Source organism: Metarhizium acridum (genome assembly GCF_019434415.1).
Source record: "Metarhizium acridum strain ARSEF 324 chromosome Unknown scaffold_578, whole genome shotgun sequence".
In the NCBI taxonomy this organism is placed as follows: domain Eukaryota; kingdom Fungi; phylum Ascomycota; class Sordariomycetes; order Hypocreales; family Clavicipitaceae; genus Metarhizium; species Metarhizium acridum.
This window is the reverse complement of record NW_027094046.1, coordinates 257,524-277,490: the sequence shown is the minus strand read 5'-3', so window position 1 is coordinate 277,490 and position 19,967 is coordinate 257,524. Positions and strand designations below refer to the sequence as shown.

General features: G+C 51.0%; 8 protein-coding genes across 11 annotated transcripts; 5 read left to right on the top strand and 3 right to left on the bottom strand.

Annotated features, from left to right (window-relative positions):
- Positions 1-3,701: 3,701 nt before the first annotated feature.
- Positions 3,702-5,512, top strand: J3458_021199 (uncharacterized protein; the record flags this gene model as incomplete). The annotated part of the gene is made up of 1 exon (XM_066122465.1): positions 3,702-5,512. The coding sequence occupies one exon, from the start codon at positions 3,702-3,704 to the stop codon at positions 5,292-5,294; it is 1,593 nt and encodes a 530-aa protein (XP_065972475.1). The 3' UTR covers positions 5,295-5,512.
- Positions 5,513-7,063: 1,551 nt separating this feature from the next.
- On the top strand, positions 7,064-7,723 carry J3458_021198 (uncharacterized protein; the record flags this gene model as incomplete). The annotated part of the gene is made up of 1 exon (XM_066122464.1): positions 7,064-7,723. One exon carries the CDS (start codon positions 7,064-7,066, stop codon positions 7,721-7,723), a length of 660 nt encoding a protein of 219 aa, XP_065972474.1.
- A 32-nt stretch (positions 7,724-7,755) lies between these two features.
- On the top strand, positions 7,756-8,283 carry J3458_021197 (uncharacterized protein; the record flags this gene model as incomplete). Its single annotated transcript, XM_066122463.1, has 1 exon — positions 7,756-8,283. The coding sequence occupies one exon, from the start codon at positions 7,756-7,758 to the stop codon at positions 8,281-8,283; it is 528 nt and encodes a 175-aa protein (XP_065972473.1).
- Positions 8,284-8,445: 162 nt separating this feature from the next.
- Positions 8,446-8,865, top strand: J3458_021196 (uncharacterized protein; the record flags this gene model as incomplete). The annotated part of the gene is made up of 1 exon (XM_066122462.1): positions 8,446-8,865. One exon carries the CDS (start codon positions 8,446-8,448, stop codon positions 8,863-8,865), a length of 420 nt encoding a protein of 139 aa, XP_065972472.1.
- Positions 8,866-9,457: 592 nt separating this feature from the next.
- On the bottom strand, positions 9,458-10,989 carry J3458_021195 (uncharacterized protein). 2 transcript variants are annotated; one of them, XM_066122460.1, is made up of 3 exons: positions 10,577-10,989; positions 10,289-10,518; positions 9,458-10,239 (listed from the first exon to the last, which is right to left on the bottom strand). In XM_066122460.1, the coding sequence occupies exons 1-3, from the start codon at positions 10,845-10,847 to the stop codon at positions 9,799-9,801; spliced, it is 942 nt and encodes a 313-aa protein (XP_065972470.1). In that variant the 5' UTR covers positions 10,848-10,989; the 3' UTR covers positions 9,458-9,798. The 2 variants fall into 2 exon arrangements, with proteins under 2 accessions (XP_065972470.1, XP_065972471.1); XM_066122461.1 differs by having other exon boundaries at positions 10,289-10,989.
- Positions 10,990-12,465: 1,476 nt separating this feature from the next.
- Positions 12,466-13,013, top strand: J3458_021194 (uncharacterized protein; the record flags this gene model as incomplete). Its single annotated transcript, XM_066122459.1, has 3 exons — positions 12,466-12,642; positions 12,723-12,863; positions 12,942-13,013. 3 exons carry the CDS (start codon positions 12,466-12,468, stop codon positions 13,011-13,013), a joined length of 390 nt encoding a protein of 129 aa, XP_065972469.1.
- Positions 13,014-13,890: 877 nt separating this feature from the next.
- Positions 13,891-16,485, bottom strand: J3458_021193 (uncharacterized protein). The gene is made up of 3 exons (XM_007816104.2): positions 16,081-16,485; positions 15,248-16,010; positions 13,891-15,193 (listed from the first exon to the last, which is right to left on the bottom strand). Exons 1-3 carry the CDS (start codon positions 16,439-16,441, stop codon positions 14,473-14,475), a joined length of 1,845 nt encoding a protein of 614 aa, XP_007814295.2. The 5' UTR covers positions 16,442-16,485; the 3' UTR covers positions 13,891-14,472.
- Positions 16,486-16,781: 296 nt separating this feature from the next.
- J3458_021191 (uncharacterized protein) lies at positions 16,782-19,591 on the bottom strand. Of its 3 annotated transcripts, none has more exons than XM_066122458.1 (8): positions 19,253-19,591; positions 18,932-19,167; positions 18,390-18,860; positions 18,131-18,323; positions 17,931-18,080; positions 17,410-17,879; positions 17,157-17,363; positions 16,782-17,101 (listed from the first exon to the last, which is right to left on the bottom strand). In XM_066122458.1, the coding sequence occupies exons 1-8, from the start codon at positions 19,273-19,275 to the stop codon at positions 16,890-16,892; spliced, it is 1,962 nt and encodes a 653-aa protein (XP_065972468.1). In that variant the 5' UTR covers positions 19,276-19,591; the 3' UTR covers positions 16,782-16,889. The 3 variants fall into 3 exon arrangements, with proteins under 3 accessions (XP_065972468.1, XP_065972466.1, XP_065972467.1); XM_066122456.1 differs by having other exon boundaries at positions 17,157-17,879; positions 19,253-19,359; positions 19,423-19,591; XM_066122457.1 differs by having other exon boundaries at positions 16,782-17,363; positions 19,253-19,359; positions 19,423-19,591.
- Positions 19,592-19,967: the final 376 nt, after the last annotated feature.

Genomic DNA, 19,967 nt, shown 5'->3' with positions numbered 1-19,967 from the left:
TCGGCCGCCGAGACATCGACATCAATTATGATTGGACCCCTCACGTTGGACGGTATACTGATGACGGTATTCTCAAGGGCGACTACTGGAAGCAACGCAAGGCGGCAAACCGCCTTGACCTTGATGTGGATCATCAGCCCTTGGAAGCTCGAGATTCCCTAAACCGGGATCAGCGCTTAGTATACGATACCGTGATGGACCACTTCCTGAATCAGGAACCCTCTCAGTTGCTGCTCCATGTGGATGGTGGAGGTGGTACCGGGAAGTCATACCTCATTAATTTGCTCTCCGCGCACCTCCAAGCCGCTGCTGCCGGGAGAGGGACACCTGTTTGGCGTGCCGCGCCCACTGGCGTCGCGGGAAATCAGATATCGGGCACTACTTTGCACTCCCTGTTACACCTTCCAATCAACAAGGACTTCAAGCCCCTCTCGCCCACTGACATGGCCCAGCTCCAGAAGAAGCTGAAGGACATCAACTACCTGATCATCGATGAGAAGAGCATGCTGGGACTGCGACAGCTTTCTTGGATCGATGACCGCCTGCGCGAGGCGTTCCCGAGTAGGAATGAGGAGTTCTTTGGTAGTCTTAACATCCTTCTGGTTGGCGACTTCTTCCAGCTTCCACCCGTGCTACAGAAGCCGCTCTATTACGATAAAGAGGTGCAGGGAGTGGAGATCAAAGGCAGGAACGCATATAGACGCTTCGATAAATCAGTCTTCTTGAAGGTTGTCCAACGGCAACGGGGCGACGATCAGAAGGCGTTTCGCACAGCTCTCGAGGAATTGCGGCTCCTCCAACTGTCAGTCGAGTCCTGGAAACTCCTTTCCGGTCGAGTACAGGCGAAGCTAGATGATCTGGAGGTCGCCAGGTTCGCCAACGCCTTGCGAGTATACGCCACGAAAGATAGGGTGAACGAATATAACCACTACCACCTCGACCGCCTCGGCCGGCCAGTCATTCAGGTCAAGGCTAAGAATGTCGGCCTTGGCGCGGCTGCGGCGCCTGATGACAAGGCGGGCAACCTTGCGAAGCAGATCCCTATATGCATTGGCGCCCGTCTGATGCTGACATCTAACCTTTGGCAGCCAGTTGGTCTCTGCAACGGCGCTCGCGGTACCGTTTACGATATCGGCTGGGCACCGGGGGCTGACCCAGTCCAAGACCCTCCCTGTGTTATCATGATGGAGTTTGACAAGTACAGTGGACCTGTGTTCCTGACCACCGCTGATGGCAGAAAGATTGTCCCGATTCTCCCAGTAGACAGGGACTTCCTCATCGGAAGCACTCTCTGCACTCGCACGCAGTTTCCCCTGATCGTATGCTACGCCATTACGGTTCACAAGTCGCAGAGCATCACTGAAGATGTCATCGTGACAGATCTCTCCTGTCGGGACTTTCAGACTGGTTTAAGCTACGTAGCTGTCTCTCGCGTAAAAACGCTCCAGGGCTTGATGCTGGATGCGCCCTTTGATCGTGGTCACCTGTTTTACGAGTCTCCACCAGAGGGTATGAAGATGAAGATGAGGGATGAGCGGCATAGAAGACGACAGGTCCTTACACGGAATCCATATAGGTCAGACCACGGCTCTGCATAACTAGATAGCTAGCTAAATGTAATGGCTTAATAGTTGCTTGGCCCAAGGACTCCCAGCCTTCGGATGATCGTACCCCTTGCACCCACAGCTCTAACGTGCAAGGGGTGGCGTAGTATTTTATTGCTTGCTGTACGGCGGGAGGATAAAAGAATTTGGCCAGAACAGGTACCTGGCTATCGTCCCGTGTATCGAGATACTGCAGTATATTAGTGTATATTTGTTGTGGATAAATATATCCTGGCACACACTGCCAAAGACGTAGTAACATCAAAAACGGTGCCTTGTCCTACTCCCGCATCAGTGCCAACAGAGTCCAGATTTCGATAGAAGCCCATCCTGCGCGGATGCAGATGCTTACCTCCAGGTTGACTGAGAACGCCTCGCCTGTTCTCATTCCGTCGTGATATGCCGTACTACACGCATTTCGCCAATCATATCTTGACATGTTGTCCATTCCAACGTTATCGTGGACAAGGACTCGTCTTCTTGATGTGACATGTCGCTTAATCGATAACTCTACCAAAGCATCGCAAGGTGCAGAGAAGACAATGCCACCATAATATTTAACAATCAGTATTGGTATATAATCGCACTAGACTAGTTTACCACAACAACGGCCCAATTATAATCATCTGCCATAGTCCAAGAGGTCTTGTAAGTGAAGATCTAAGTCGCCTGATTTGTGGGCTCACGAAGTCTAGTTATAGAAAATATAGGCCCTGTCTACTGCACGACAACGAGCGGGAAAACATCCTCAGAACTTCCTCAGCTGTGCTCGGGGCATTCTGTTTCTTGGTACTCCACGGCAGGGCGCTGGCCTAGCAACGTGGGCCAGGATGCTAGCCGATGTACTTGATCTCTTTAAGCAGGCGAGTCCAGATAATTCTGCGGGTACTTGATAGCGACTCGGAAGTTCTTGCCCGACTTCAGGATGGGCTTCATGCAAGGTTCAGGTCAGAGAATCAAAATAGCCTCCACCCAATCGGAATTACCTGCCGCTTCGAACAACTTTCATCGCCAGTTATTAGTGTTGTACGCCAATCATTACAATACTGACTTGTATAAATTTGACCTTCAGGTTGTGCCTTCAGATTCTGCGATCCCCCACAAACTCTGCTGTGCCACAATGCCTCCTCTGTGTGCGGTCGGCCGAACTGGAAACATTAGGATTGCCAATACACTCCTCGATTCTGGGGCTGCAATATAATTTCAAAAGGAAAACTCTGATTTCCCGTACCTTCCCTGTCAAATCGCAGAGGTGGGTGAGCTGGCCAGCTGTGTGTCCAAGGACTTGGTAGTATGGCTGACTCGTCAGAGTATTACTACCAGAATTGCATATCCTGATTCACAAATTATGGAGCTTTGCTGCAGATTGACTCTTATTCTCCACGACAGTACGCGCAGTACATTCGGGGCTCAGGACAAGTGTGGCCGCAGAAGCTGCTGTCAGCCCGGCAAAAGCCTTTCAGTCCTTGTTTTTATCATTGTGGATTTTGACGGCTTGTACCGTTGGAGTGCAGAGGGAAATGTGTTGCATCAGATGGCCTTCATTATGAAAGTAACAAAGAAACGGAGGTTCCCATAAGTTGTATTACAGTGGGATTCGTGTATCACCACAAAGGACTAGAGGTTGGTAGCACGGCATTATTTCCTTTAAGCGAAGGACAGGACTCTGACTCGAGTTTACAACATGGAGGTGCGAAAAGCAACCGTCATCACCCCATGCTATAATATAATTAATATAACTACACGGCACTGGCACCAAAGTTCCGAGACCGGCAGTACGGTCCTGACATCGCGTATGTATGTCAGACTCTTGCTCTCCCGTCACAGTTGCAGGAATTCTTTTCAGCCGTCCACTGCTCCATCTGTGTTCCCCAAGCCGTTGTCCATATATGTTCCCATTTGAAATGTAAGTATTCCGGCAACGCTTAGGTGCACGGGAACCGTGCTTTTAAATTTACACAAGTAATATGAATATGGGACGCAGAACCAAGGACATGCCGCCATACCAATGCTACAAGCTGAAGCTCTCTAGTGAATTTTAGTTTTCTCAAGATTGAAGCCATATTATACCCAAGATAACCGACTCTTCCCTCCGCAATGGCAAAACTTCGCATACGCCAGTCCATCCAGCACATCCAGTATCTATATGACAGCAATACAGACCGCTCCGTCCTGGAGAAGCTCATCAAGGCATGGAGAGGTATCCAGGCTTTACCGCCCTACCACCCAAACTCCTACTTCAGGATCGGGGGCTTCCACGGAGAGCCTTTCCGCGGACCGGGTGTCTCTGACACCAACTGGTGGGGGGGATATTGCAATCATGGCAATGTCCTGTTCCCAACCTGGCATCGTGCCTATCTTCTTCGGCTCGAAGAGGCCCTGCGGTCCATCGAGGGGTGCGAGGACGTCACGCTTCCTTTCTGGGATGAGACGTTTGACCTCGACCATCCCATCCCTGACATCCTCACCTCGCCTACCTTTCCACTGGACGGCGGTCCTCGCAACCCGCTCTACTCGTATACATTGCAAAAGACGCTCTACGAGAATGTGGCGGGGAATCGGTACACCAAGCCCGAAGGGTATACGACAGTCCGCTACCCTCTCTCCGGGCTCGTCGGCACCCCCAAGGAGGCCGAGGAGACCAAGGTGCACAACGCCAAGTATGACGACCCCAAGGCGAGAAACAAGATACTCAACGACAACGTGTCCGCCTGGCTGAAGGGAACCGTCAAGATCACGCACGACGGCGGCGAAAAGACCATGTACCCTGACACGTACTCGGTCGCGGCCCGGCTCCGTCTCTGCCTCGCCGCGCCCAACTACACCGTCTTCTCCAACACATCGTCGCAATGCCAGTGGATCACGGACCATGGCTCCCACAACCCCGATTACGTCGTGTCACTCGAGTCGCCGCACAACGCCATCCACCTCGCCGTGGGCGGCTTCTACCACCGCGGTGTGTACGACGCCGACGCCATCCTGGGCGCCAACGGCGACATGGGCGACAACGAGACGGCCGGCTTCGATCCCATCTTCTTCCTCCACCACTGCTTCGTAGACTACGTCTTCTGGACGTGGCAGAAGCGCGCGAGCAAGACCCAGCCCGGCAGTCTGACCGTCATCAAGGGCTACCATGGAACTGTCGTGGAAGAGCACGACGGCCTCCCGTACCTGGCCCCCGGCACCACGCTCGACAACACCACGCCCTTGTATCCCTTCCGCACCGCTCGCGACGCCTACTACACGTCCGACGACGTGACCGACATCGAGGGTCAGCTGGGCTACACCTACGCCCGCGGGTCGCTGGACCACGTTCCCGAGGGACCAAGGAGCGGCCACTTGGGGGCCATTGACGCCGAGATGGCGGCCATCAAGCGCGTGAGAAACGTCAGCCGCGCCGACTACCCGGGCTCGTTCGTCATCCGCACCTACATCCGCCACCCGCGCACCGAGGAGCAGATCGAGATTGGCCGCGAGCCGGTGCTCAGCCGCCGCAACATCGCGGCGTGCAGAAACTGCCAGAACAAGCTGGACGTGGATTCGCTGGTGCCCGTTTACAAGGGCATGCTCGACGCTCTCGGCGTCAAGGAGATCCCCGAGGCCTGGGCCGAGATCCACACGCATGATCAGTTGAGGCTTCGCGAGCCCTGGCCTGGTAGTCATCGTAAGCCTATTGTGGACGATCTGTAACTTGTGAAGAGAACGCCGCTCATTGTCGCTTTGTCCCGGGCAAGGCCGTCGGGTCAAGGCTAGTTATTCCTTCAAAGCAAACACATGCCTGGAAGGCAGTAGTATTCCAAACAACATTGGTTTTTTGTATGATTCCACTCTTTTTACCTACTCATGAAAACAAATATTCTCTCTCTGCCCGGTTCCCGGGGCATCTTGTTGCCCGATCGTTGTCCAGTTGTAATCCAAGTGACCAATCGTGCCGTATGAAGAAAGCCCAGGCTTTGACTTTCAGTCCATCGTTTCCGGCGAGGAGTTGTTCCCTTTTGATTCCTCAGTTTCTATTTACGTGGTGCTTGACTCTTTCACTGCTGCATTGAGAGGCAAAAATTCTACCAGAGCACAGGCTTTGGGTGAATAATGTAAACCAGATAGAATACGTATCTATTGCTTTTCACCCCGACACCTAACCGGAATTAAAATATTTCGTTCCCGGTTCAATAGGATAACCTTGACCACCTCCCTTGCCGCTAGTCCAATCACACACCGGGTAGCCATTTCATGATCCCATACGTTGGGTTCCTCGTTTCATCAGACCACCAATTCGAGTTCCTGATCGCAGAGAACCTGAGCAAGTGTCCTGTGGCCTTTCATTTCCGGAGCAAGCTTCAAATTCCCCCATTACATTGCCTCCCCCACGCCGATTAAGACGGTGCTGGCGTCTCCTCTCATATGATGTTTGGTTTAGTCACTTGACCTCTTACCGCCATGAGCAGACCCTGGACGTCCATGTAATGATCGAAAGGCTTCTGTAAGGGCTAGCCACAAGCCATGACTCTGGTTGATTGTACGAGACTGTTGAGAGTCTTTTGCTACAATTGGAAGCGTGCCATATAATTTTTGCAAAACTATTGTCGGGCTCCCGGAATTGCAAGCTGATTATGGTTCGGCATCATGACCACCAAGAGTCTGTGAGAAACATCAAGAATTGTATCGAGTTGGATCTTCAGAGTAATCACCTGGTATTCCCGTGTGTGCCTTTATCATGCAGTGGGCTGACACTGAGCCCATACATGCGCCCCCAATAGGATATCATGTCATGATAAACCCAACTCCGCTGACGTATGTGGCCTACATCCTGCTGGCACGTCCCCTCCTGCCATGTTTTGGCGACGATGATGTTCTGCTCTAACCTGTGTCATCTTTTGTTCCTGCACATTCAGCTCTTCCAGAAAATGTCACGCAGATAAAAAGCAGTCGTTCCGCCAATACTGAAAATATTGCTTGCATACTCCAGATGAAGCAGGGACACGAAACGCGTCAGAAAACGAGCAATGGGAACCCTGAGCAACCACTAATCCTCAAATTCGACCAAGGAAGACGGCAACGTGGTCCCTTGGTCGGTGGCAAGAATTCCTCGATTGGCGAGATGTTACTGCACTGACGGAGCAGGGAATCACAGTGTCGCCTGGATTCGCAACAACTTCCCACATGTACTGGCAATACGTGGACAAAAAACGACATCCAAGAGCAGGTTGCAATACTGATCGCGGAGGGGCAATACGGCAAACTGACCCTCAGGGAGGCTGGTCCCAAGATTCGCACCCTGTTCCTCGGCGACACCTGGCCAAGCAGCACGACCGTTGCTATCAAAACTGCATATTCCGAGATTTGCGGCAAATCAGACTTGAGAACTTGGACGCTCCAGCGCCACGGCAGAAGACTTGCCAGAGGCGAGCTTTGCCGGTCAACAGGAGACGTATTTGAACGTCTCCGGAGAAGATGCGCTCATGGATGCCTGCCGACGGTGTTATGCCTCGCTCTTCACCGACTGTGCCATCAGCTATCGCCAGACCAAGGGGTTCGATCACATGAGCGTCGCGCTTTCGATGGGGGTGCAGCAGATGGTTCGCTCCGACATTGGCGGCTCTGGCGTCGTGTTTTCCATAGACAAGGAGAGCGGGTTTGACAAGATCGTGCTTATCAACACGGCGTGGGGGCTGGGCGAAAATGTCGTTCAGACGGTCAATCCTGATGAATACCAAGTATTCAAGCCGTTCCTGATCGACCGGAATCTGGTCCCGATTCTTGAGAAGATGACGCGCAACGTCAATACCTCCAAGGCGGAGCAAGCCCCCTTCGTCCTCGGCGACCAGGAGATTCTCCAGCTCGCACGTTGGGCATACACGATTGAGCACCATTATGGTATGCCCATGGATATGGAGTGGGCCAAGGACGGCACGACGGGAGTGATGTTCATAATTCAAGCTCGGCCAGAAACCGTGCACTCTGGTCATGATGCCGCCATCTCCAAGGTATACAAGGTGCATAACAAGGGTCGTCTCCTCGCAACGGCCTTTCAGTCGGTGACGCAGCCGTCTCGGGAAGACTTTACCTTGTTGAAAACGCCAGAGACATGGACAAGTTCGTGGACAACTTCATCTTGGTAAGCGGGACGACAGACCCGGACTCGGTGCCCGCGATGAAGCGGGCTTCGGCCATCATAACCGACCACGGCGGACGCACTTCGCATGCTACCATTGTGAGCCGCGAACTGGGGCTCCCAGCTGTAGTTTGTACGGGAGATGCCTCGTACGTACTGCACAGCGGCCAGGACGTCACCGTTTCTTGTGCTGAGGGCACTTCGGGCTTCGTGTATGACGGCGCAGCCGATGCCGCCACGGAGACCTTGGACGTGTCCGGGCTATCGGCGACGAAGACCAAAGTCATGCTCAACCTCGCCAATCCAGCCGCGGCGTACCGTTGGTGGCGACTCCCGAGCGACGGCATCGGCCTCGCACGCATGGAGTTTGTCATGAGCAACGCCATCCAGGTTCAACCCATGGCGCTCATCCACTTTGACCAGCTCAAAGACGAAGAAGCAAAGAAGAAAATCACCACTCTGACGGGAGTATACAGCAAAAAGCCAGACTACTTTGTCGACAAGTTGTCCCAGGGCTTCGCGACCCTCTGCTCGGCGGTCGTTCCCGGCCGGCCATTATCCGCATGAGCGACTTCAAGACCAATGAATATGCCGGCTCATTGGCGGCTCTGAGTTTGAACCCAAGGAGGACCAATTCTCGGCTTCCCAGGCGCCTCACGGTACTACTCGCCGCGCTACAAGGAAGGGTTTGGGCTCGAGTGCCGCGCCATCAAGCGCCTCCGTGAGGACATGGGCTTCACCAATGCCGTCGTCATGATACCTTTCTGCCGGACTGTCAATGAGGCCAAGATGGTCTTGGAGGTAATAGAGGAAACCGGACTCGTCCGCGGCGACAAGGGGCTGCTCGTCTACATCATGTGCGAGATCCCGTCCAACGTGATCCTCGCCGTCAACTTTGCCAACCACTTTTATGGATTCTCGATTGATTCCAACGATCTGACCCAACTAACACTAGGTGTTGACCGCGACGCGGGCGAGCTGGCTGACTTGTTTGATGAGGAGGACGAAGCCGTCAAGTGGATGCTCAGGCATGTCATCTCGGTGACGCGTGAAAAGGGGTGCAAGATTGGCATATGCGGACAGGCACCGAGTATCATCCGGAACTGGCCAAGTTTCTGGTTGAATCGGGCATCAATTCCATCTCCATGAGCCCCGATAGTTTTCTGGTAGTCAAGAAGCAGGTGGTTGATAGCGAGCAGGCTTCGTTATCCGTACGCTTCTAAACCCGGTCCCCGGTCTGGTTTATTATGCGACAAGAGATAAACGTGATGATTGATCCCACTGGATATGGCGTTTTGGGGAATCTGCTTATTATTCAAAGTGCTGTGCTGTTGATAGTTTGCATTTCACTTGCAGAAAATGAGGTAGTTCCATGTATTGAATGATTTTTATGAAAAGGGCCATTCATGATCGCACTACAAACTATTTACACATTGTCAACGGAATATAAGAGGTGCAAATTGCTGTGCAATTAGAGCACGGTCTTTCAGTGGCACATGTGCCATCGTAAACGACCACTACCGGAACATAGATTCCTGTCCGCAACCAAGCGTCGTCTTCCACACGGTTGTATGGTTATGAAATTTGCCTTTTCGTCGTTTTCTGCGAATCGTGATTTTGACTACTCCATGACAATTTAACTCCCCAGGCTGATATCGATCCCAAATTTATCATGTCTAAGTTGTAATTATAAAGCCAGAACGGACAGAACTAAGTTACGGCCTATCTACAGTGGGCGGTAAAAGAATTTAACCAAATCGTGTACTCGACTATCACGCTTTATATTATAATACATTAGTATATATTCCTGAATAGGTAAGTATATCCTACCATAGTTGAAGATGTCATTCTCCACATGCAAAGTAGTAGAATCACTGAGATTTCCATATACCACGCATATGAAATATAGTCAGGTTCCATGACAACAATTCGACCACAAGCTGCCGCCAGCCGCGGAATGAAACACATTTCGATCCCAAGTTGAGCGCACTTCAACAGTTGCACTTCAGGCCCTGTTAAGCCACCAAAAAGACTCACAAGTAATGAACCCGGAAGATGACACCCGCTTCTCACACCCCAAGCCTATCCATCAGCAAGAACATGAGCAACCGTGGCCTTCAGTGTCTTGGCCGTCTCGTCTATTTCGGCCCTCTCCTCATTATTCAGCGGCACGTCCATGGCCCTCATGATGCCCTTTCTCCCCAGAACAACAGGCCAGCTGAAGCAGCAGCCGTATCCCGGCCGGAAGCAGCTAACCGGACGAACGTTGCGCTTGTCCAGGAGTATCGAGGCGCAAATGCTGCAGACAATGGAGCTGATGCCAAACGGATTGGCGCCCTTGGCTCGGATGATGCTCCGCGACCGGTCCTTGCATTCCTGCGCTACCTTTTCATGGTCAATCTGATTACTATACTGCAGCGACTTGTCAATGGCAACGCCGCCGATTGTCGCCGTCGACCATGCCACAACTTGGGGGTCCCCGTGCACGCCCAGCACATAGACATCCAGGGAATTCGCCGCCACCTGGCTTAATTTAGTGCAAAATCACGTATAGTCGTAGGAAGCTTCATACCCCAATCTCGTCGGCAATCATGCCCCGGATCCGCACGGAGTCGAGAAAGGTGCCGGCGCCGAGGACCTGCGACTTGGGCAGCTTGGAGAGCTCGAGGACCAGAGTCGTAGCCAAGTCCACCGGGTTCGAAACGACGACTACAATGGCGTCTTGCCTGATGGGCCTCATGGCGTCGACCACGTTTCTTATAATGGACACATTGCGGTATACACGCTCGAGGTTCGGCTGGCCTGGCATGAAGCGCAAGTCAACATCAGCAAGGGTGTGAACGTTGTGGAATTTTCCTACCCAGCACACACTTTGATCCGGCGGTAATGACGACAATGTCACACTGCCCTGCCTCGTGGTGCGTGGCTGCCCGCACGCGCGTCACGCTGTTGGAACTGTAAGCCACGTCGGACAGGTCGCGAACCTGGCCATCTCGCAGCGTCGTGTTGATGTCGACGAGCAGCAGTTCGCTGGCTAAGGAGGAAATGACGAGCGCGAATGCAGCTGCTCCGCCGACTTCTCCGACGCCTACAACTGCGATTCGGGAAAATGGTTTACTGCCGGTTGACATTTTGGGTGGGTTGTGATCATTGAGCCTGGGTGTGTTAAGCGGGAGATTTTAGGAGGATGAATAGCTTCTACGCCGACCGGTAGAAGGTTGGCAAGACAATTTAATGGTATAGCCGGTCGGATCAGGCTGGTTTGGCCTTGACGCTGTGGGATGATGGGATGAGGCAGACGCCACGATGAGACCACCGCACTCAAAGTGGCGTTGGTGCCGCAACGTGACATGTTCAATGAGCCGGATCCCGTAGGTGTTCTGTTCCCTGGGAAATATGTTGTGAGATATCTTGGGATAGTCGCGACGTGGCGGGTGGTTGGATTGCCGGGCGTCAGGGGCAATGTTCAACCATTGATTTTTACAGGGAACGTACGGGTCAAGCTTAATACACGTTTCTTACGCCCGCCCATATATATTGATTTGCTAATACGGCTAAATCTACAAAATGGTCTTGAAGACGAGGCTTTTTGCTGTTTCTTGCAACCCTGCTCTTGGGCCTAAACGCCGCGCATAATCGCGCAACACGGTTCGGCATCGGCAACTATATCAGTGCCGCTGAAGCCTCATTTGCCCGGTCTCGGTTCAATTATACTGCCCAATTCCCATCCCATGGCAAGGAACTTGCTTGTTGCATATAATTAATCTGTTGCGGAGTACGAATAATAGTTAAAGCGAACCATTCGGCGCCGAATCAGCGACCGAAGCCGGCAGGATAATAATTCTCGTTTCTCTTGGCAAAAAAAATTCGACAATGCAGCACGGATACCCTACGACCGTCTTGGCAGAATAATGTATTGAGATCTGCAGAGTTGTGTTACAGATTAGGTGGGAAACGTGACCATGTTGAAGTTTAGTAACCTAGCATGTAATAGTTATATTAGTACCAACCCAAAATGGGATAGATATCAGGATATATAAGCTTTTTAGAAACACATATGCATAGGGTCGCTCGCGGTTAATGGTGGACTCCATCACGAGGTAACATTGAAACTTGGGTGTAAGGTTGTCGCTGGCTCGGCCAATGCGTAATGCGTCCACGCGAGACCCTGCCAAGAAACGGGCATAATCGATGCCGAACCAATGGGAAACGAATACGCCATGGCCAATCCATGGAGTCCGGGGCAACCGTGAAACTTCGAGAACCACTGCATCAGCCGGTTCCATGAAACCGACATGTTGCTTGCTCGTGCCTTGATCATTAGTAATAGTTGGCACCAGGGGCCAAGGTATACACCGAGTTGCACACGATAAAGACACGAGTAATTTCAGCACACCAAAACCAGTTTTGGACATGTTACTCTTGGCCGGTCTCGCCGATTGTTGCAGCAAAATGAGCTCGAACGTGTCTGGGATTGACTCGCGCAAAACTATGTTGCCAACCCAAACGTACTTGCAAAACTAATTTGCAGTGACGAAATCTGCACTGCATATTACCATGAGCCTTAGCTTCTGCCAAGCTTAACCAGACACTCGAGTCTTTCAACGACCTCTTCCGAGGGGATATAAGGCAGCCCGACGCCCGACCTCGAGAAGCTTCCGCAACTCAATTGCACACAACCATTTTCACAAACAGTTATTATCTCTACTATCAAGGCACCGCTATTCAAGTGTACCCATCAAGCTCAAAATGAAGTTTTCCTACACCCTTGTTGCTGCGCTCGTGGGAGTGGCCGCCGCCAGTCCACTTGGGGAACCATCCCTCAGCAAGCGCGTCGACAAGGACAAAGTCAAGAGTGAGATTCAGGAGTTGAACAATCTGATTGAAAAATTCCAACAGGCCAAGGACGAGAGGCAGAAGAGCACGGTACGTCTGCATCCAGTCTATAGGCCACCAAATCCATGGTTTACCAGCAACCACGCTAATATTCGACGGGCTACTTGTAGGGCGACGGCTGGCAGCAGACCATCGACCTCCTGAAGGAAAGGGCGGCTGCTATTGAGGCAGCACCAGATGATAAACTAGTCGAGGAAATCAACAAGCTCGACGAGCCAATTGGTCGCATAAGGAACAGCAGAGATGGGGCTGTAAGTTCAACCGGTCTTCACGGGGAATGAGTGGACTCATGGTTGTTGGGTGGCGTGCTAATACCGACGGCTTCTCAGTTTGATCGATATACGAGAAATCTCTTTGGGTTCATTGATTCCAAGGACCGCCTTAGCGAGGCGGCAAAATAATCTCGTCGAGGTAATAGGGATTCTTTATTGCCGGCATTGTAGAGCTTCGATTCATCCGCGGCTCAATCTGGGGTAAGCTGTGGTAGTTGTATGGAGTTCTCTGCTAGATTTGAAGTTCGGCCGGCTACTAGCGGGTATTTGTTCTTGCTTCCAAGGCGAATAAAGGATTTCAAGTATTCTTTAGCTACATGTGGTGTGGACTAGTCTATTCATGCGTAGTAGCAAAGGAACTGCGCCCGATCTTTTCGATGGGCGGTGTCGGTAAACAAAGGGAAAATGCTTGTCATTTTACGCATGTTGATCTAACCGAGTTTCTATCCGTGATATCTGTACGAGAACTGCGCAAACTTTAATGCTACGTCTCATCGACATATGTCTTCTATTATAACGTGACAAGTGCTCAGTGAGGGCTATGATCAGAAGACCTAGAGCAGAATGCTCTCGCCGCTTCTTGTACAAATAAAGCTCTTCGGTCATCTCGGACTTGATGAAAATCAAGGATCTTTCATACCAAATACTGTTATTAGACGAATTGATTCATTACTCCAGGCCCTCACTGAGTCCTTGTCACAGTCTTGCATTATAACTTTTAGTTCCAGTGACACCGACGAGTAAAAGTACTCAGGTGTAAGATAATATTTCAGCCAAGTATATTAATAACTAGTTAACATCTAATAGTACTAAAAGACTAAAAGATGATTATATTATAAATTCTAGTGTTAAAATTATACTTCAGTTATATTAGCTAGTCAAATACTTTATATCTAACAAAACTTTTATCAAGTATGTCTTTTAGCAAGAGCTATTAGAATCCTAGCGTTTTAAGAAAATGTAGGAACAAACATCTCACTCCTCTTACCATCTTTAATCCCTATATTGCGTTCAAGAACTAGGTATTTAGACAGTATATAGAAGCAGCCCGCAGCCAGCAGGCCGGATTCGGCCCCTTCTGATAGAATCAACTGGTCTTTTAGTTAGTATTAACCAGCAAGAATACAAGCACGCACAACGCATGAAAGGTCCCTTCCAGGTCATAACCTTCTAAACTAGATAGCTTGGACCTTCTCTGGGTTAACCCTGATTCCTTTTCCTGCTTCCAAGCCTAGGTACTTTATGTTATTTGTCTCGAATTCACATTTGTGAATCGTCCCCGTTGTACTGGCTCGTTGATCAACTAGTATAAGTTACCCCCATGTCCCTCCGCGATTGCCAGCTTCCAGCATGGTACCTTGGCAACACATTCAGAAACCCACGCTCCAACTCACTCATGTGCCAATTTCTTCATCTATCACGCGTACTAAAAGTGGTTGCCAGCATTGAGGCCAACATCTTTGTAAGACCAGCCTCACTATGCGCGTGGGCCCGGGCCCGTACCCCATGGTATCCGTGTCGAGCACAACGACCGGTCAAGACGGCAGCCGTTCAATATTGGGCACGCTAAATGCCACTGGTTATAAATCTATTTACACAATCTACTCGCCCTTTCCACACCGACATGCTTCTCGCTGCCCTCCACGTGCAGCCCCGTCACCATCCCAGTGCCCATATGCACGAGCATATGGCAATGCATCATCCACACACCGGGATTATCCGCTCTCACTCGAATAACCACATGTCCCCTTCTGGGCACGCTAACTGTATCTTTCCGAACGGGGTTAACAAGATTTGGCGGCACAGGGGCCGCCGACTCGAAGGGGTTATAACTGCCCCATCCATTTCGGCCCTCGGCTCTAAATGACGACAAGACGTAGAATGAGTACCCGTGGAGATGAATCGGGTGTGCCCCATCATCTAGATTATTGACTATTATGTCAACATCCCTCGTCCTCGAAGAATTAATAAAGGGGATGAATTGGTCTGCGTCCCAGAGGCTGCGGTCTGTTGCTAAAAGCGGTGGATTTTGCGGCTTCCAGGAGGTGTTGTTGACAAAGCCCATGGGCTTATTCTGGAAGCGGGAGAGCATTTGCGTTTTAAAGTACAGGACCATTGTTTCCTGGGCCTTGGGGGCTAATACGTCTGTTGATGTGGCGGCGGCCGTGAGATTCGTGAGATCACGGTGTTGGTCGTCGTCGGGTAAGAGGATAGGGGGGCTATTTTCTTGCCTGGTTTCGAAACTGGGAGGAAAGACATCGAAGCTATGGTTTGGGTCCAGGGCTGGATTCGGAAATCCGCCAAAGTTTCTGTGCAATGTTCAGCAAAAGCACGTCCGTTTAGATGGTTCGGAAGCGGCATACTCGTCATCCAGCTCAACATGAAGCTGATTGTTTTGTTCACCAACGCCGTCCCATCTCACCAACAGATCTGCCCTTTCGCCGGGATACAGAATACCCACCGAGCGGCCGGGTCGCTCCTCAACTGCGAAACCACCATCAACCGCCGCGGGCTGCATTGTCGCTCCATCCGCTTTGAGAGTCACGCCGGCCACCGTCCCAGTATTCACCACCCTCAGCTTCACCGCGTCCTTGGGCCTCCGATGCAGCAAGGGCAGCAGATCCTCACTGGATCGCTGTGTGCAGACGACGGGGCGTGCAGGAACCGCCATGGAGCAATTATACCGACCGCGGCCATTGACTAGCAGAGAATCCGGCACTGGCTCGTTTCCCACGCTTCCCCAGTCAAAGTACCAGTTGAACACGTCCGTCTGCTTGCGGTGAAACCAGTCACCCACGAGGATGAGAGCCTCCTGGTGCTTTGGTCGAACACCAGGTTGGTGAATGACGAACCCCCCGTATAATCCATCGCCCCTCTGGACTTCGGCGTGGCTGTGCCACCAAAAGGTGCCGTGCTCATCGTCACCAATCTTGAAGTCGTACTTGAAGTCACGGCCCGCGACAATAGGACACTGCGTGAAGCCGATGGCGCCATCCATGGAATTGAAGCCCTTCATTCGTAGCCCATGCCAGTGTATTGCCAGACCTTCATCCGCCAGGCTATTGTGCACGTGGACAATGACCCTGTCACCAGAGCGGGCTTCGATTGTCGGGCCCGGAAATGCGCCTTTCGATCAGATTAGTTTCACGAACGCATGGAATCGAAGCAAGGCAGAACCATGTTGCGAGAGACAAACCATTCACAAGGTACACCTGCTTCTCAACGCCATCCGGCGCCATAGTTCCCAGAGTCACATTCCACTGGAACTCCAGTGTCTTTGCGCTTCGCCATATATGCCTCTCGGGGTGCAGTGGAATCGCAAGCTGTTGCACAGGGGAACTGGGAGCTAATGCCGGCTCAAGATGGCGCACGTATCCCAAAAGCGGCATTGCCAAAAGCGCGACAACGAAGACAAACCCTAGCGAGGTCCATATGGAAGAGGCTGCTGATCGACCAGGTTGACTCTTGGCTCCAATGTCGTATTCGTGAGATACGGCATCAACCGCCAACGACTCATCCAAGAGGCGACGGTCTTCCTCGTCCCCGTGGTCGCTCATGGTCGGCTCCTATGACGGCCAACATGGAGTGACGGTTATTGAAGGGATTGAGGTTGAAGCCGACCAAGGGTATTTTCTGGAAATGAGTACTCGGGTTGGATGAATGTACTACCACCACCGATGACCACTTGTGCATGCGCGGCAGGCCGTCTCCACATGAACCACAAAGGGCAGGCCATGATGCGACCCAATCAGGATGGCGAGGAGATGCCCCGTGTCCATGCAGTTGCCGTCTCGGGGTGCCCTTTCATTTCTCCAAGCATTCATCAACACAGACACGAGCAATTTGACGATGACGCCAGCAGATCAGCTGGCCCATTGGCCATCACAGCAACGGAGAGCGATGTTTTGCTGTTTGTGCCTACTGGGGAGACAGATCCGTTCGTCAATGTTTCCACAATGGCATGCACGACATGTAATTAGTTGCATATAGATTGACTGTTGTACATCATATAAATCCCGTTGCATCGAAATCACTAATATTGTAACTCATGGCAAAAATATCATCCCCGAGAAAGTCCTCCGCCCTCAAACCCGCCATGAGGTCGTCCATGTTGCCATCCCATACCATGCCGCCAGAGGGAAGACCATACGGCCACGGCCTAGTCGTCTCCGTAAGCACAGGAGGCTCCATGTCAATCCGGTTCTGCATTTCGACATCTAATACCCGCTATAAGCTATATCCTTTGTGACACGAGACAGGGAGTACGCGTACCTTTGGTGAAAGAGTCAAGGTATTGCTGCAAACAGCGGTGAGCCTTCCTGCTCATTATACTGGTCCCGCCTACCAATCTTAGCGTATCCAAAGCTCGCCGCATCAGATTTTCAATTTGGACGCTTGTCATCCCCAGTGGCGGCAATGTGTCCGGTTTTTTGGACGATATCAGCCATAAACCAAATAGATGAAGATTTATCGACACCACTGACACGGATTAGCACGGCCCATGGCAGACTCCTTTCAAACTCACTCATATAGTTGCACAGCCACCACACGGCATTTTGCCTCAAAAATGACCGCTGGATCCTCAAGATGGTGCAAAGCAGGGTGTGAAAGTCGTTGATGATCTGCAAATACGCTTGCAAGATGGACACGGCAATGTTGATGTGGAGATGAGAGTCGCCTGGTTCTGCAGTAGTCGAGACATGCCACAATACCGCCAATAGCAGCGGTGCATTGACCAGCATGGTGACGCGGTAATGATACAAAGAGCTCAGTATTGTATACCTGTGTTCATCGAGGTCCTTAGCCAGCCATGAATCGACAGTCGCGCCCGATACGGGTAGTGTGTAAGGTGCTGCATCTTTTCGAAGGTTTTCTAGCTTCCGCAGCGATTCCATGACATGGGGTACAAGCTCACTCAGGGTGAGATCATTGGTCGATGTGATATTTGAGTTGTGCATAACCTCAACCACGTTGCCGATAATCTCATGATATTTGCTACCAGCCGCCTGTCAGAGCAAGAATGTGCACTTGTGAATTGCAACCTACATTACATGCCGAAAGTGAGATAGACTCAGCCGTCCAAGTTTGGAATCGTCACCTTGTCCGGTGTGTCCATGGCTCATCAGATCTTTGAGTTTGGTCTGAATATGTTGGGCGGGAACGAGAAATGGGCGGCCCAAACCAGAACCAATTATTCTGGAAGCAATTAGTTTTATCATCGTATCACGACAGTTGATGATCCGTACCGGTCCTCATTTATAACTGCAAACCAAAGCAAGGAGCGCAGCTCATTGTCCCTGTTTCCAAATCGACGGTACGAAGATGGTGAGTGGACACCAAGCTGATAGGCAGCTTTGACGGCACGAAAATGAGTGGTGATGCTCTCTTGTGCCCGTTGGCTATTCTGTTGAAAGTTTGCCAGGAGTAGCAGCGCTTGGACTAACCAAAATCAGCATTCCCATGTGTGCAAGAATCAGCCCGTAGTAGAAGGGTCAAGGTACTTACGGGCTTCAATAGTCGGCAGATAGAGTCCTTTCTCATCCAACAGGCCCAAGGCTCGGCGGTAAAATGGCTCCGACGCACCGTCTTCAGATATATCCAATGCATGGGCAAAGACGATACTCATCAGGGCCTGGGTATTAGAAGGACACGATTGCCAAGTGCCGGTCCGAGAATCAATTAGGTCAATCTCCCGAATCAACATGAATTTGTTGACAAAGGGGAGAACGGGCGCCACTGTGTCGAAAAATCTATTGACCCAATCAATGGCTAGTTTTCGTCCAGGAAATGAGTCTTCTTGGGGTAATGGTTGCCGTTCTGCTGTCACCACTTTAAGCGGCGGCAAGGGAAGCCGTCTTGGCCCGTCATTTCCGCCGACCTGCCGGAGAGGAACATTCTGTCGCCCAGGCTCCTTCTTGTTCAGCTCCTCCAAGGACGATGTCAAAGACCAAAAGAAGGCATGATTTGAGCTGGCACCTAGAGCATTTGCAAAGGTCAGTCCGCGCTCCCTTTTCTACACTTCCATGTTGTCCAGGTATCATTCTTACCAAAGTAGCCTATGTCGGCATTTCCGGGTTGGTCATCAAAGAGACCGGTTGCTATTGCATCGGCACTGGAGTCAACTGCACCCTCGGGGTTCACACTGCCAGTATTGGCATGGGCCGGGGAAGACACGCTGCCGCCATGACTGCTGGGCGAGATGGCGTCCTGTGCTTGGGTCTGCTTTGCTAGAGCCAATTGGGCTTCCAACTCTCGGACTCGATTTGCTAATGCGAGATGTGCTCTTGTTCAAAACTCAGTATTCACATACAATGGTAAGGGGAACTGGCGTTCAAAGTCTTGTTCGCTGGAGACGGAAGGCCGCCTACCGTTTTTCTTCCTGCCGGTCCATGCGCCTGTCTCGACTGTTTTGCGTGTATTCGCAAGTGATATTACACCTTATACATCGCTCACAGGACGGATGTCTGCCATCACACTATCGAACGTGAGCAGGCAGTATCACACCGAGGAGCACAGGATATGGGAGATTGAGATTTACCTTGGACTTGGTCTGCCTGCATGCGTTACACGCCTGCACGGCCCTGGGCCGCTTTGTCAAGGGCCGGGTAGCATGCTCCATGGCAATTCTCTATCTGAGTCGACGCACCATCTGTTCATGACGGGGTGGGACATGAATGTTAGCCAATGACGGAATGTTTGTTCGAGTGAAGGATGGACGTGGACGAAGTGAAGTTGTCAAGGCCAGGATGCGAAGACCAGGGCCGGGACTTAGTGCATTAACGGCGCCCCGCTTTTTCCTTCTCTCAATTCCTGTCACACTTTAGAGGGCACTAATTGTAACGATAATATATATATAAGTTTATGTCTAGTTATAAAAGAGAGAATTATATGCGCTCTTTTTATAAGTGCGCTTATTATTAGGGTTATTTACTTATAATTAAGGGTTTACTCTTATTTAATTATACGTATATAATTTATACTTATAATAAGTAATTTATTTTAATATACCTCTTAATTAAGCCTATTATTAAAGCTATTATAAGTATTATTTTTCTTATTTAAATACTTAATTAAGTATTAAGA

Bases quoted from the DNA above. Each gene is read 5' to 3' on its own strand.
- J3458_021195 (XM_066122460.1), bottom strand. From the start codon at position 10,847: ATGTCAACCGGCAGTAAACCATTTTCCCGAATCGCAGTTGTAGGCGTC. The intron at 10,519-10,576 runs GTAGGAAAATTC...GCTTCATGCCAG, and splicing joins CGGATCAAAGTGTGTGCTGG to GCCAGCCGAACCTCGAGCGT. The intron at 10,240-10,288 runs GTATGAAGCTTC...AAATTAAGCCAG, and splicing joins TGATTGCCGACGAGATTGGG to GTGGCGGCGAATTCCCTGGA.
- J3458_021193 (XM_007816104.2), bottom strand. From the start codon at position 16,441: ATGAGCGACCACGGGGACGAGGAAGACCGTCGCCTCTTGGATGAGTCG. The intron at 16,011-16,080 runs GTTTGTCTCTCG...TCTGATCGAAAG, and splicing joins GCAGGTGTACCTTGTGAATG to GCGCATTTCCGGGCCCGACA. The intron at 15,194-15,247 runs GTATGCCGCTTC...AACATTGCACAG, and splicing joins CATGTTGAGCTGGATGACGA to AAACTTTGGCGGATTTCCGA.
- J3458_021191 (XM_066122458.1), bottom strand. From the start codon at position 19,275: ATGGACCGGCAGGAAGAAAAACG. The intron at 18,861-18,931 runs GTAAGAATGATA...CAAATGCTCTAG, and splicing joins TGCCGACATAGGCTACTTTG to GTGCCAGCTCAAATCATGCC. The intron at 17,364-17,409 runs GTGAGTTTGAAA...AATCCGTGTCAG, and splicing joins GTGGCTGTGCAACTATATGA to TGGTGTCGATAAATCTTCAT.